The sequence below is a fragment of the Oncorhynchus mykiss genome, chromosome 18 (assembly GCF_057628025.1).
Source record: "Oncorhynchus mykiss isolate SJ-2025 chromosome 18, ASM5762802v1, whole genome shotgun sequence".
Lineage (NCBI taxonomy): Eukaryota > Metazoa > Chordata > Actinopteri > Salmoniformes > Salmonidae > Oncorhynchus > Oncorhynchus mykiss.
The window spans coordinates 64,383,615-64,399,567 of NC_143039.1; the positions used below are offsets into that span (position 1 = coordinate 64,383,615).

Sequence of the window (15,953 nt, forward strand, 5' to 3'; positions counted from 1 at the left end):
GATACCAGACTAGAATATGAACAGTAGACTGTGTTACATTGTAGTAATAGTAGATACCAGACTAGAATATGAACAGTAGACTGTATTACATTGTAGTAATAGTAGATACCAGACTAGAATATGAACAGTAGACTGTATTACATTGTAGTAATAGTAGATACCAGACTAGAATATGAACAGTAGACTGTGTTACATTGTAGTAATAGTGGATACCAGACTAGAATATGAACAGTAGACTGTGTTACATTGTAGTAATAGTAGATACCAGACTAGAATATGAACAGTAGACTGTATTACATTGTAGTAATAGTAGATACCAGACTAGAATATGAACAGTAGACTGTGTTACATTGTAGTAATAGTAGATACCAGACTAGAATATGAACAGTAGACTGTGTTACATTGTAGTAATAGTAGATACCAGACTAGAATATTAAATAGACAAGTGAAGTCAGGGTGTTCACTCACGTTCTCTCCCTTCTTGCCAACGGCTCCATGTGGGCCCTTGATACCTCGGCCACCCTGTAGAAAAGATTATTATCATAATCTTCATCAACATCATGATTATTATCATCCTCCTCATCCGTGTGAGTAAGTTAGACACTGATGAAAAACTGGATAGCTGGCAGATAAAACACTCACCAAATCTCCTTTCTTCCCAGCCTCTCCAGGTGGTCCCTGGGGTCCCTCCTCACCCTACCGGGTAGAGACAAACACTTCTGATCAGATTGATCAATTAAACCCATCAACTCACAATTGGAAATACCAGTTTCCAAGACCTAGATACTTACTGGGGGTCCAGGTTGGCCAACTGGTCCGTTGATGCCCTTGTAACCACGAGGTCCCTGCGAGGTAGGAAATGATAATGAGTGCTCATTGGTATTTCAGGAAGTAGATTAATGGTCATGCATAGTAATAAATGGCTCGTATGTTTTCGACTCTTATTTATATTTATGTATCTCCTTCAGTATCTATGTACATGCTAATGAGCACTAACATGCTAACCACTGTGATAAAAGGATGATTATCAGGTAGCGATTAATACTTTTGACAAATATGAGATACACAAACAGCCAGCCATTCTGCTTGGCACCTAGCTGGGCCTGGGCGCTAACTTGGCTAACACAGCCAATGCTAAGATGGACGGCTCTCCTGGATCATTAACTATAGATGGAGGAACAGTGGCCCCAGACAACACCCAGAGAGAGAGAAAGAAGGGGGAGGGGAAAAGACAGGGAGAGAGAGAGAGAGTTTGGGATTCTCTCCATATGAGGTGGAGGATGGAGGGAGTGAGGTAGACAGATGTGTTGTAACTTACCACCTCTCCCTTGGGGCCCATCATTCCAGGGTAACCCCTCAATCCCATAGGACCCTGACATGGAGAGAAAGAGAGTTGAAATAAAGGACAAAGTGGCATCATATCTGTATTTCATTCTCACAACGTCTGGGCTCTGACCATATTGCTGTACTATAATGTTTTCATAACATTGTCTATCTATCTATACATTGCAGTGCTAGCTGTGCCACTAGAGATTCTGGGTTCGAGTCCAGGCTTTGTCGCAGTCAGTCGCGACCGGGAGACCAATGGGGCGGCGCACAATTGGCCCAGCGTCGTCCGGGTTATGGGAGGGTTTGGCCGGCAGGGATGTCCTTGTCCCATCGTGCACTAGCGACTCCTGTGGCGGGCCGGGCACAGTGCATGCTGACATGGTCGCCAGGTTTACGATGTTTCCTCTGACACATTGGTGCAGCTGGCTTCCGGGTTAAGTGGGCATTGTGTCAAGAAGGAGTGCGGCTTGGTTGGGTTGTGTTTCGGAGGACACACGGCTCTCGACCTTCACCTCTCCTGAGTCCGTACGGGAGTTGCAGCGATGAGACAAGACTGTAACTACTAATTGGATACCACCGAATTGGGGAGAAAAAGGGGTAAAAATATATATATATATAAAACAAAAGAAACATTGTGTATCTAAGTTCAGTCATAGGTAGATGAAGGTCATTACCGGGGGTCCTGGGATTCCCTGTTCCCCAGAGACGCCGACCTCTCCCTTCGTACCCTGAGAGAGAGAGAGAGAGAGAGAGAGAGAGCAAGCGAGAGGGAGAAGGAGAGCGATAGAAATGAAAAGTGTGACAATAACATCTCAGAGTGTTTCATGTATGTAATGGTGCCAGCTGATTATCTCTACCACATAACTCCTTAGTAAATAGAAGCGAACTGAAACCGGCCAGCAGAATGAAGTGTTCTCTGTGTGTGTTCATGTTAGTGCCTCTGACTCAGTCACTGAGCAGTGATCAGCAGTGCAGTGCCAGACTGAGACAGGCAGAGTGCAGATCAGGTGCTAAACCTTCCTACTCTGGAGGAGTGTCTCAGGTCCCACTGGGGGCTCATTAGCTCTGCTTAAAGCACCAGGCTGAGTAGGCCGCTCTAACTCCTACTCTCTTATCCACTCCACATGTACCTGGCTCTCAACCATCCCTTTCATCTGAGCTCACTGCGTGCTGCCTGGCTGCCCGGGCCAGGCCTGACTAATCTCACCCAGATTAGTGCCAGTCATGTGCCTCAGGGGGCTTCATTAGCGCTAAACCTGCTTCTTCTACTGGTGTGTGTGTGTGTGTGTGTGTGTGTGTGTGCGTGTGTGTGTGTGTGTGTGTGTGTGTGTTTGTTACTGTGTTTCAGATAGATCCAAGACCATGCATCTGTAACCTATTAAACTTTGTTGTGGATGCGCTTGCAGGTGTCAGTGATTAGCCAGAGACCCACAAAACACAGAAACGCTGGGATGTCAATAAACAGATAGACAGACTCGATAAGACTCACCAGTTTCCCAATGCTACCAGGCTCTCCCAGCACACCAGCACGACCTTTGTGTCCCTAAAAGAGAATATTAAGTTAGTTTACTGTTATAACAGTAATAGATGTCCATGCATACTCCACAAGACATGCCAAATCCAGAACAGGCTATGGAAGGTGCACAGTACTACATAGAGCCATGACTACATGGAACTCTATTCCACATCACATAACTGATGCAAGCAGTAGCATCAGATTTAAAAAACAGATAAAAATACACCTTATGGAACAGTTGGTACTGTGAAGACATACACACACACACACAAAGGTACAGACACACACAAAAGCTAGCACACGCACTCTACACACACATACCTTGTAATATTTTTGTATGGTGATATTACATTTTGTATTGTAGATATGTAGTGGTGTAATAATGTTACATTATGGACTGTTTTATCTTTTGTTTTATATGTAATTTTTGGACCCCAGGAAGAGTAGCTGCTGCCTTGGCAACAGCTAATGGGGATCCCTAATAGATACAAATATATGTTTAAATCAATGAACTAATTATTCAGCCAATACATGACAGCAGCACTGACAGGAATACTGTAAACAGAAAACAGAATATCCTTATTTTGATTTTTGAATATCCTTATTTTGATTTTTTCCCCCCGATGATGACTCACTTACCTTGACCCCCTGCAGTCCCTGGGGACCCTTAGGCCCTGCTGGGCAGTTGATTGGACACTGTAGAGAGAAATAGCGAGAGCGAGAGCGAGAGCGAGAGAGAGAGAGAGAGAAATAGGTGGTTGAGAGAGAAAGAGAGGACGGAAGGTACCCCAAAAGGGTTCTACATGGAACCCAAAATGTTTTTTTCTAAGAGTCTATGGGGGGGAGGAAGAGTGAGGAGAACACCAAAGTCACAAGTCTAAGTATAATTGAATCTCCTCGGCCAAAAGTGAACAAAGCAACACTACAGTATGAGGGACATGGATGAAGAGAGGGGGTGGGAGGGTGCGGGCTGTGCATGGATGAAGAGAGTGAGAGGGGCTTGAGGGAGGCTGTGAATCCTCTTTCGGTGTCAGATGAAAGGAGAGAGAGGGAGAGAAAGAGAGATAGACGGTTGGAGAGAAAGATAGTTTATGAGAGAAAGAGTGTGAATCTTCTGTGACAGGACCCTTCTCTAATGAGAGCGAGGGAGGAGGAGAAAAAAGGAGAGAGGAATTGATGAGGACTCTAGAGGACTCTAGTTCCTCCTGTCTCTAGAGCTGACACTGCCACACAATTCCCTCCTCTATAACCAGCTCCCTTATAACCAGCTCCCCTATGTTGGGCACTCAGTATAGGACTTGGCTTAGGACTTGTACTTTTTATGTAGGGTTTAGTGCCACCAAACAAGAAAGCTCTCTGTCTATAAACTGTATCAGAGGCAACACCATGACTAGATTGCCAGGAACTTGCCAGTTTAGTAGAACAGGTACAGTGGAGTGGAACAGGTACAGTGGGGTAGAACAGGTACAGTGGAGTAGAACAGGTACAGTGGGGTAGAACAGGTACATTGGGGTAGAACAGGTACAGTGGGGTAGAACAGGTACAGTGGAGTAGAACAGGTACAGTGGGGTAGAACAGGGACAGTGGGGTAGAACAGGTACATTGGGGCAGAACAGATACAGTGGGGTAGACCAGGTACAGTGGGGTAGAACAGGTACAGTGGGGTAGAACAGATACAGTGAGGTAGAACAGATACAGTGGGGTAGGACAGATACAGTGGGGTAGAACAGATACAGTGGGGTAGAACAGGTACAGTGGGGTAGAACAGATACAGTGGGGTAGAACAGGTACAGTGGGGTAGAACAGATACAGTGGGGCAGAACAGATACAGTGGGGTAGAACAGGTACAGTGGGGTAGAACAGATACAGTGGGGTAGAACAGATACAGTGGGGTAGAACATATACAGTGAGGTAGAACAGGTACAGTGAGGTAGAACAGGTACAGTGGGGCAGAACAGATACAGTGGGGTAGAACAGATACAGTGGGTTAGAACAGGTACAGTGGGGTAGAACAGGTACAGTGAGGTAGAACAGATACAGTGGGGTAGAACAGATACAGTGGAATAGAACAGATACCGTGGGGTAGAACAGATACAGTGGGGTAGAACAGATACAGTGGGGTAGAACAGATACAGTGGAATAGAACAGATACAGTGGAATAGAACAGATACAGAGGGATCTTACCTGGAAGTCTGCGCTGCCCTCCTCTCCTCCCAAGAACTTCCCCGGAGGTCCCTAGAGAAAGAGAGAGTGACAACAATATATGTTTGAATAGAGAAATATGCAAAGAAGACAGAAGACATATGAAGTGAGAGAGAGAGAGAGAGAGAGAGAGAGAGAGAGAGAGAGAGCGAGAAAGAGGAAGACTAAGGTGATCATTGTTTAAGACAGTGCTGAGGCAGCTGTTCTGACTGCGTGTGTCCTGAGTTTCAGTACAACATGGCCCCCCTCAGCTGAGGTATGCAGGAAGCAGTGAGATGAGACAGGGGAGCCAGATCTAATGGGACTTTATTTACTCTGCAACACCGGTAAACCAAGACAAATAGACTCCCCATGGCTGGGAGCATCACTCTCTGTGAGGCTGCTCCACACCTGAAATCACTCCCTGTGTACATTGTAGAAGAACTGGGGAGCTAAGAGACACACACAGCTCTGTGTACAATTATGCTTCATTGAGCTGCTCTGGGGAGCGTACTGGTACACTTACTGGTGAGAATGTACTGGTCATCTGGACTGGGATTACGGGGTTATCTCTGGAACAATGGTTTCTTGCTTGTAACGAAACGTTTTTCTTTTGCGTTAAGTTATTGGTTTCTTACAAGTTTTATTTATGACTTATTACAGCCCACAACATCTTACTGGTTTCCTACAGGTTTTATTTATGACTTATTACAGCCCACAACATCTTACTGGTTTCCTACAGGTTTTATTTATGACTTATTACAACCCACAACATCTTACTGGTTTCCTACAGGTTTTATTTATGACGTATTACAACCCACAACATCTTACTGGTTTCCTACAGGTTTTATTTATGACTTATTACAGCCCACAACATCTTACTGGTTTCCTACAGGTTTTATTTATGACTTATTACAGCCCACAACATCTTATTGGTTTCTTACAAGTTTTATTTATGACTTATTACAGCCCACAACATCTTACTGGTTTCCTACAGGTTTTATTTATGACTTATTACAGCCCACAACATCTTACTGGTTTCCTACAGGTTTTATTTATGACTTATTACAGCCCACAACATCTTACTGGTTTCCTACAGGTTTTATTTATGACTTATTACAGCCCACAACATCTTACTGGTTTCCTACAGGTTTTATTTATGACTTATTACAGCCCACAACATCTTACTGGTTTCCTACAGGTTTTATTTATGACTTATTACAGCCCACAACATCTTACTGGTTTCCTACAGGTTTTATTTATGACTTATTACAGCCCACAACATCTTACTGGTTTCCTACAGGTTTTATTTATGACTTATTACAGCCCACAACATCTTACTGGTTTCCTATAGGTTTTATTTATGACTTATTACAACCCACAACATCTTACTGGTTTCCTACAGGTTTTATTTATGACTTATTACAGCCCACAACATCTTACTGGTTTCCTACAGGTTTTATTTATGACTTATTACAGCCCACAACATCTTACTGGTTTCCTACAGGTTTTATTTATGACTTATTACAGCCCACAACATCTTACTGGTTTCCTACAGGTTTTATTTATGACTTATTACAGCCCACAACATCTTACTGGTTTCCTACAGGTTTTAAGTTACTGGTTATTATTACTAGGTTGGTACTTGCTGGTTTTTACTTGTACTACATGTTTATTTACTGGAAACTTGCTGGTTCTAGGTGTAAACTTACTGGTTTTCCTGGGGGTCCTGGAATTCCTGGAGGTCCAGGTGCTCCCAATATGCCCTGAGAGAAGAGGGAGCAAGAGGATGGTGGGAATGAAATGATGAAGATGAAGAGTAGCTAACAGATTCTGTAACGTATGCTATCTGACATAAGACAACAATGGTAAGGGTCTTACCTGAGATCCAGTCTGTCCAATTTTACCGGGGAGGCCAATTGGGCCCGGGGCTCCCTAAAGACAAAGAGGAAGAGAAAAAGACTGGGATCTTCATCCATCTGGCAGAAGAGGATACACTGCCAATGTAATTCCGTTCAGAATGTAATATGTAGTGTCTGACTAGTTCCAGAAGAGGATACACTGCCAATGTAATTCAGTTCAGAATGTAATATGTAGTGTCTGACTAGTTATTTTTTGGGGAGGAAGTCTTTAATTATAGGGATATAATTAACAAATAGCTACTTACAGCGAGCCCAGGCAGTCCGGGTCCCTACAGAGAGAGAGAGAGAGAGGGAATGGGAAAGGGGAATGAGAGATTAGTTAAGTCTGTGATTAGATTAGTTAAGTCTTTGTAATCATATAATCACAAACAAATGTGCATAATAACTCATGTATGATTTGTTTCAACAATTATCTTATTTGAATTGAATTAAGAGCAGATGTGTCTACAGAGACAGAACACTAGACAGACAGTGTTCATCAATCTAACTCAAACGTAGAGAAAGCAATCAATGTGTGTTCAATGTTTAATGTGTCAAAATAAGTAATGGAATTCATTGAATTCAATGCTTCATCCGAGCATATCACTAACTCCACTCTGTCAATACAGTACAGTCTAGTCGTCTGTCAAATATAGCTACACAGCACCATCTAGTGTGCTTTACTGTAACTACATGTAGTCTTACTCAACCTGCCTTAACCACAGATCTAGGATCAGATTACCTTGACTCCAAGTGTTATGTAACCCCTATGACTAGGGTCTCCCCCATACCTCTGTAATCCTAGTTAGGTCATGTGTGGGTAAAACTCTGGGCCCTACTGATGACGGAGGGTTAGTTCCAGTGGATTTGTAGTGTTCAGGCTACATGTAGTCTGTACTGAACAGTGTTCAGGTTCTGTTGAGTCCGTTAGTACTTACAGTGGGTCCAGGTTCACCACCAGGTCCAGGCTGGCCCTGTAGAAAACAACAATAAACAACAACAACAACAACATGAGGGTTTATTCTCTCATAGTTTGCATCCAATGTAGACTCCCACCATGGTCCTTACCTTAGGTCCAGGGTTCCCGACAGGACCCCGATCTCCCTTTGCTCCAATCAAACCCTGGAGACGTAGAGAGATAGAGCGATGTGTTCAGTCAGTAAGATCGGTTTGGATCACCAATAGAGTGTTACTTTAGTTCTGGACTTCAATAATGAGGTTGGTTTGGTCTAATAACACAGTACTGTAAGGTGACTTCTGTCTCTTCTAATGCTAAACTTTTATTGAACAGCCTGCTACTTTTTTCAGGACTCACCCCACAGTTTACAAACAAGTGCAGGGGCAGCACTTTCAAATGAAGGTGACAGATTGCACCTTTAGTGCCTGCCAGAGCCTGGGGATTGTGACATCTACTATACATGTGACCTGAATTCCCATTACAGCACTGAGACTTTCAGTAGTCTGATTGGATTTGACACTTCCAGGTAATCGGCAGGAAAACTAGGATTGAGATTCCGGGCCGGATTACAGGGTAAATCCCTGTGGAATGTTTCTCAGCATGTGACTGTGAGACCAGCAGAGTGTGTTTCCGTTACCTTATTTAGAGAGAAGCAATTTCCTGAAAACAGCCACCTTCATAACAACATGATACTCAGTCTATCTAGCTAGGTTACAGTACATCAATGCATCAGGATTTACATCAATGTTTTTCACTCCTACATGTTTACACAAACACACAAACATTGTCTCTATTTTCTCTTTCTCACTCTCTTTCTCTCTCTCTCTTTCTCCCCCACAAATTCATCCATTTATCTCTCTCTTTCTCTCTCTCTCTCTCTTTTCCCTCACAAATTCATCCATTTCTCTCTCTCTCTCTATCTCTCTCTCTCTCTCTCTCTCTCTCTCTCTCTCTCTCTCTCGCTCTCTCTCCTTCACATTTTCTTTGTCTTGCTGTCAGTCTCTTACAGACACACTTAGCAGCTGATTGACAGGAGACTTACGTCAATGCCATTCTCTCCTGGAGCTCCACCTGGACCAGGTTCACCTGGCTCCCCCTTCAAGCCCTGAGAACAGAGACACAGCCATAGTCAGGTATACAAACACACACATCAGAGATATTGTCAGTGTAAAGTGCACACACTCACACAAACACTATTGAACATGCACACAAACGCACACACACACAAAGAAACACCCTTGAATATGCAGGCATGCACACACACACACACACACACACACACACACACACACACACACACACACACACACACACACACACACACACACACACACACACACACACACACACACACACACATATGCATACACAGTAACTTACTGTTGGGCCAGGAGGACCAGGAGGTCCTTTCTCCCCCTGTGAAGAGAGAGAGGAACAAGAAAGAAAGACATGATATTAACAATTGGTATTGTATGTTCACTACTTTCTGAGATTGATGACATGGAAGTCAGTTTATGTAGATTACGAAGTCCTTGACATAGAATTCCTTGATGACAGCCCCTTGTTGATCTGGAAGGATTGGTGGACCCTCCCCTGACCCAAACAGAAGACTATGGCTATATCTCAATACCGAACAGTGACTTCCTTACCTTATCTCCTTTCCTCAATCTGAACAGACTTTTCCTGTAAGATCTGGACAAGTGAAAGTTCCTTCCTGGTAGGCTCCCTAGTAACACTTTTTTATTACTTATTTCTCCCACATTTATCAACTATTTACTAATCATAAGTAAAAGTATTTTTGCAGTCCCTAATCTAAAGTGTTATTTAACCCTAACCCTAACCCTAACATTTACATAACCCTAACTTAACTCTAAATGGTGTGCAATTGTTTTGTAAATGCCTTATAAATGTTTTATAATGGACCGTTAAAATAAAGTGTAACCCGCCCTCAATATTGCTTTCATTTAGCCAGTGTTTCAGATCAGGAATAAGAAAGATCAGATAAGGAGAGGAAGCCACTTTAGACCACTGAGATGCATAGTATCTAGTAGTGACATCAACCTATTGCGTATACACCTATCCAGTTCCATACAGATCTGCAAGGGTCATTTTGTCACAGGTGGAGATGAGGGGGAAAATGTTTTTTTTTAAAGATCCAGCCATGATTGACAGCTCATGTTTGCTCCGCCCTCAATGTGGAGTGAGGGAACTTTCCAATCATGATAGGACTGGATAGGTATATATGGCAGAAACTAGTTGGAGCTATTGCTGACACCTACCCGAGTCCACTCAGGTCTGCAAAGGAGAGTGAACAAGGGCAGATGGGATGGAACAACCTTTTTGGAATGAAATGCAGCCGGCATCTACAGTTGGCCAGAATTGTGTTTCACAGCACTCTTATTACAGCCCACCCGTTGGTGACATCACATACCATAGCAGATAAATATCTGACCCTGGAGCCCTCAAAAGCTATTCCAAGTTCCAGCCCACAAGAGAGGATCCATGTTCACATCAAACATCAACCTGCCAGTCCATAGCCTTCCATTAGTTAGATAGGGAATGTCCAACTGACTGGGGGAATTGACATAATCCTAAACCATTATCTTTAACAGTAGATCTACCTGGCTTTGGGGATGAAACAGTTCTTCAACTAATTGCATTGGATTAAAGCGTGCCTAACTTGTAACATCACAATCGTTTTGGATCATACAGGCCTCACCATTAGTTTCTTTCTTTGTCCACTCATGGTGTAATTCTGTATTCTCAACATGTTTTCAGAACATGGTTTTGTTTAGACTGAGAATACCTCAAAGGTATCACATCACTGCGATATGATCCCGAACCTTTCCCTCGGGAAGGAGATAAAGCCCCCAACTCAAAGACCTCTCTCGCTGTGGGAAACAGAGCTCTTTTGTGCCTCTGTGTTTTCATTCCGTCCGCCCTCTGGTGGTGTAACTGCTGTACTACCTCAGAGCGCTCTATTGGGTACAATGCCCGTCTTTGTGACAACCTGTTGACTCAGGGCGAAGCGGAGGTAATACTCACATCAATGCCGTCGGACCCGGGGGTGCCAGAGGGCCCAGGCAGCCCGGGATTGCCCTGAGGTCCTGGAGGACCGCTCTGGAAAAAATGAAAACAAAATGGAGCGTTTAGAAGTGTGCAGAGGTTTTGTAGATAATTACCTGGCCTTAGAATGTATCACTTTTTGGTATTCATCCAATTGGATACATATTATTTTCATACTATAAAGAACATGTGAGATAACTGTAATGCAGTAAAACATTTCACACGTTTTGGGATTCTGTGTGTCATTTTATTGTAGACCTTTTGATAATGGAGACATGACTAGTTTTGATAATGGAGACATGACTAGTTTTGATAATGGAGACATGACTAGTTTTGATAATGGGGATATGACTAGTTTTGATAATGGAGATATGACTAGTTTTGATAATGGAGACATGACTAGTTTTGATAATGGAGACATGACTAGTTTTGATAATGGAGACATGACTAGTTTTGATAATGGAGACATGACTAGTTTTGATAATGGAGATATGACTAGTTTTGATAATGGAGACATGACTAGTTCTGATAATGGAGACATGACTAGTTTTGATAATGGAGATATGACTAGTTTTGATAATGGAGACATGACTAGTTTTGATAATGGAGACATGACTAGTTTTGATAATGGAGACATGACTAGTTTTGATAATGGAGACATGACTAGTTTTGATAATGGAGACATTACTAGTTTTGATAATGGAGACATGACTAGTTTTGATAATGGAGACATGACTAGTTTTGATAATGGAGATATGACTAGTTTTGAACCAGGTGCTTTTTTGAACCAATGTTTGCATAGTCCTAATTGATAAATGAGGCACAGCAACGTCACATGAGACAATCACACATGATCAAGTGGGAATTAATAGCTACAATTAAATGTTATATTTCATGTGAATACAATCCTAGAAACAAGACAAATGCATCATAAACTTGAAGTGAATGAATCACCTAGAAACATCACCCATACCCATCACATTTTGGTAAAGCATGTAAGGCCAATACAAATCCAATACCACTGGTAGCCTACACTCTTCCAACCTAAAAGGGTTGTTCGGCTGTCCTCATAGGAGAACCCTTTGTGAACCCTATTTGGTTCCAGGAAGAACACCTTTTCGTTTCGATGTAGAACCCTTTCCACAGAGGTTCTACAAGGAACCCAAAAGCGTTCTACTTGGAACTTAAAAGGGTTCTAGCTGGAGCCAAAAATGGTTTTCCCATGGGGACAGCCGAAGAACCCTTTTGGAACCTTTTTTTCTAAGACTGTATTTGGAACAATGTAAGACATGTAATAAAATTATCCAGAGCTCATGAAAAGAAATATGACTGATGAATGAGGTTTTTTTTTTTCATATAGACATTTTTAAAATCTCACATCCTGTAAGAAGTATATTGCTTCCAAAATGGGTGTAAAACAAAAATATTTGTCACCAAGTAATCTAAGGTAGTAGGTAGGGGGAGGAAAGATGTTTCCCAAAGCACTCCCCCCATCCCATCCCCTTCCTTTGGAAATGCAGTTCCTTGAATCGAGTTCAATCAGTCTTATCCAATCACAACACAGAATCCTCATACTGTGTGGAGATGTATTCCAGAATTCTGCCAATCATTTAGAAATAAGGTTGGGAATTCAATACAATGGTCCTGTTTTTTCAGACAGATCCACTGGTAACTTTCTGTTGGATAGCACGTAGGTGTGATTTGGTGGAGGGCTTCTTCAGGTCGGTCATTCTCTGTGTGTCTGTGTTTCTGTGTGCGCATGTGTGTGTGTGTGTGTGTGTGTGTGTGTGTGTGTGTGTGTGTGTGTGTGTGTGTGTGTGTGTGTGTGTGTGTGTGTGTGTGTGTTTGAATAGGGGGCTTCGCAGTAAAGGCACATGGGTGTCTTGAATACACGGCCTGTGTGTGTGTGTGTGTGTGTGTCCAGCCGAATTCCAGTGTAAGTGCCGCTCTCCCTTGATGACTCTGTCCTGAATCTCCTTTTTGACACCATTTGAAATGGTTTTGTCTCCCCTCCAACTGCTCTTCAAGAATAAAGGAGACATTCCAATTCTTCCTCTGTATTCAGGTAGAAACGTCATCCACAGAATCAAGGCACATAGTCCATGGCAGGAAGATACACTATATGTATGTACAATGCCACATCACACAACACACACAAATACACACACTACACAACTGATCTTCATGCAGCTCTAGACTCATCATTACAACAATGTTATGACTATGATGATACACTCAAGCCCTGAAAACAGATTGAGGTCATTCACTTTTCTGAAACAACCCAATTCCAAAATGTATTTTTCCAACCACAACTAGCCAGTGTGACAACAAAACCATATCAAGCATAGTAGTCCCCATCCACTAATCCCTCTCTCCAAGGTGACTTCTATCCCACCATACCCCAGCCAGAAGCAACCCAGCCTGGGTACACCCCTAAACTCCCCTGTCCACTCCACTCACCACTTGGGCCAGAGCCAGGCACAGAGTCTGCAGGGCGACCCAGCTCTTCAACACAGCCGAGAGTCCAGTCATGATCCCTCTCTCCTCTCCCTCTCTCTCTCCTCAGCACTAAATCCTCTCTTCTCTTGCTTTCTCCCGCTCTCCCCTGTCTTCTCCTTCAAGCCGGGACAGAAACGTTAGGGAATCCAAAGGGGGATGGGGGCTATGTGCACAGCCCCGAAGATTCCACCCAGTAAAAGTGGTGTAGAGGAATGGTTGGATGAAGGGAGAGATGGAATGAGAGAGAGTTGTAACGCAGCCCTACAGCCTGCCCCAGTGAACACAGGAGCTCCTGAAAGCCCCTCACACACACACACATACATGGAGACACAAACACACACACACCAAGACACACACACACACACACTGAGAAACACTTGTACACACCGCTGCCTCATGAAAAATGTCTCCCCATAGACAGGTTCCCACAATCTCATTGGACAAACAATGCTACTGCTCATGAATATGCACACACACAGCCAGATTCCCACATCCTGATTGGACACAAATGCAATCTAGCTCCGCCCTGAGGAAGGGGAGTTCATAAGTGATTGAAACTTGAGTGGCATGCCCCAATACTACATTCAGTCGCCCCCTATCCCTAGTTAGTTGTGTGGGTCTGACAAGATTGGATAGGTGTAAAGGCGTCTGCATGCATCCCATCCAAAACAGTTCGGAACAGTTGCTAAATATATTATGATGACATTTTGTGATGTTTTTGCTGGTTTTGGTGTTCGTCAAGGGTTTTTTCCAAGGGTTCCGGTTTAGAAGTACACTTTCTACTGCTTCTACAGTTTTGCTTCGGTACTGATGCCCAGCCCAGAAAGACAATTCCCGTAGACGGCCACATAGAGAAGTCAGACTTGAAAATTCCTAATAAGACACTTACAGTGCCTTGCAAAAGTATTCGGCCCCCTTGAACTTTGCGACCTTTTGCCACATTTCAGGCTTCAAACATAAAGATATAAAACTGTATTTTTTTGTGAAGAATCAACAACAAGTGGGACACAATCATGAAGTGGAACGACATTTATTGGATATTTCAAACTTTTTTAACAAATCAAAAACTGAAAAATTGGGCGTGCAAAATTATTCAGCCCCTTTACTTTCAGTGCAGCAAACTCTCTCCAGAAGTTCAGTGAGGATCTCTGAATGATCCAATGTTGACCTAAATGACTAATGATGATAAATACAATCCACCTGTGTGTAATCAAGTCTCCGTATAAATGCACCTGCACTGTGATAGTCTCAGAGGTCCGTTAAAAGCGCAGAGAGCATCATGAAGAACAAGGAACACACCAGGCAGGTCCGAGATACTGTTGTGAATAAGTTTAAAGCCGGATTTGGATACAAAAAGATTTCCCAAGCTTTAAACATCCCAAGGAGCACTGTGCAAGCGATAATATTGAAATGGAAGGAGTATCAGACCACTGCAAATCTACCAAGACCTGGCCGTCCCTCTAAACTTTCAACTCATACAAGGAGAAGACTGATCAGAGATGCAGCCAAGAGGCCCATGATCACTTTCGATGAACTGCAGAGATCTACAGCTGAGGTGGGAGACTCTGTCCATAGGACAACAATCAGTTGTATATTGCACAAATCTGTCCTTTATGGAAGAGTGGCAAGAAGAAAGCCATTTCTTAAAGATATCCATAAAAAGTGTAGTTTAAAGTTTGCCACAAGCCACCTGGGAGACACACCAAACATGTGGAAGAAGGTGCTCTGGTCAGATGAAACCAAAATTGAACTTTTTGGCAACAATGCAAAACGTTATGTTTGGCGTAAAAGCAACACAGCTGAACACACCATCCCCACTGTCAAACATGGTGGTGGCAGCATCATGGTTTGGGCCTGCTTTTCTTCAGCAGGGACAGGGAAGATGGTTAAAATTGATGGGAAGATGGATGGAGCCAAATACAGGACCATTCTGGAAGAAAACCTGATGGAGTCTGCAAAAGACCTGAGACTGGGACGGAGATTTGTCTTCCAACAAGACAATGATCCAAAACATAAAGCAAAATCTACAATGGAATGGTTCAAAAATAAACTTATCCAGGTGTTAGAATGGCCAAGTCAAAGTCCAGACCTGAATCCAATCGAGAATATGTGGAAAGAACTGAAAACTGCTGTTCACAAATGCTCTCCATCCAACCTCACTGAGCTCGAGCTGTTTTGCAAGGAGGAATGGGAAAACATTTCAGTCTCTCGATGTGCAAAACTGATAGAGACATACCCCAAGCGACTTACAGCTGTAATCGCAGGAAAAGGTGGCGCTACAAAGTATTAACTTAAGGGGGCTGAATAATTTTGCACGCACAATTTTTAAGTTTTTGATTTGTTAAAAAAGTTTGAAATATCCAATAAATGTCGTTCCACTTCATGATTGTGTCCCACTTGTTGTTGATTCTTCACCAAAAAATACAGTTTTATATCTTTATGTTTGAAGCCTAAAATGTGGCAAAAGGTCGCAAAGTTCAAGGGGGCCGAATACTTTCGCAAG

The 15,953-nt window shown here is 43.0% G+C and overlaps 1 protein-coding gene across 1 annotated transcript in view; it reads right to left on the bottom strand.

Annotated features, from left to right (window-relative positions):
* The window catches only part of LOC110496559 (uncharacterized), a 22,375-nt gene extending 8,511 nt beyond the window's left edge, over positions 1-13,864 (bottom strand). Inside the window, exons 1-17 of the mRNA XM_036953314.2 lie at positions 13,412-13,864; positions 10,931-11,005; positions 9,266-9,301; positions 8,928-8,990; positions 7,996-8,049; positions 7,866-7,901; positions 7,194-7,217; positions 6,908-6,961; positions 6,739-6,792; positions 5,030-5,080; positions 3,485-3,541; positions 2,819-2,872; positions 2,004-2,057; positions 1,319-1,372; positions 792-845; positions 643-696; positions 469-522 (exon numbers count right to left, since the gene is read on the bottom strand). Coding sequence (XP_036809209.2) covers positions 469-522; positions 643-696; positions 792-845; positions 1,319-1,372; positions 2,004-2,057; positions 2,819-2,872; positions 3,485-3,541; positions 5,030-5,080; positions 6,739-6,792; positions 6,908-6,961; positions 7,194-7,217; positions 7,866-7,901; positions 7,996-8,049; positions 8,928-8,990; positions 9,266-9,301; positions 10,931-11,005; positions 13,412-13,483 — 900 coding nt within the window. The 5' untranslated portion in view covers positions 13,484-13,864. The remainder of the gene's footprint in view (positions 1-468; positions 523-642; positions 697-791; positions 846-1,318; positions 1,373-2,003; positions 2,058-2,818; positions 2,873-3,484; positions 3,542-5,029; positions 5,081-6,738; positions 6,793-6,907; positions 6,962-7,193; positions 7,218-7,865; positions 7,902-7,995; positions 8,050-8,927; positions 8,991-9,265; positions 9,302-10,930; positions 11,006-13,411) is intronic.
* Between the last annotated feature and the right edge of the window lie 2,089 nt (positions 13,865-15,953).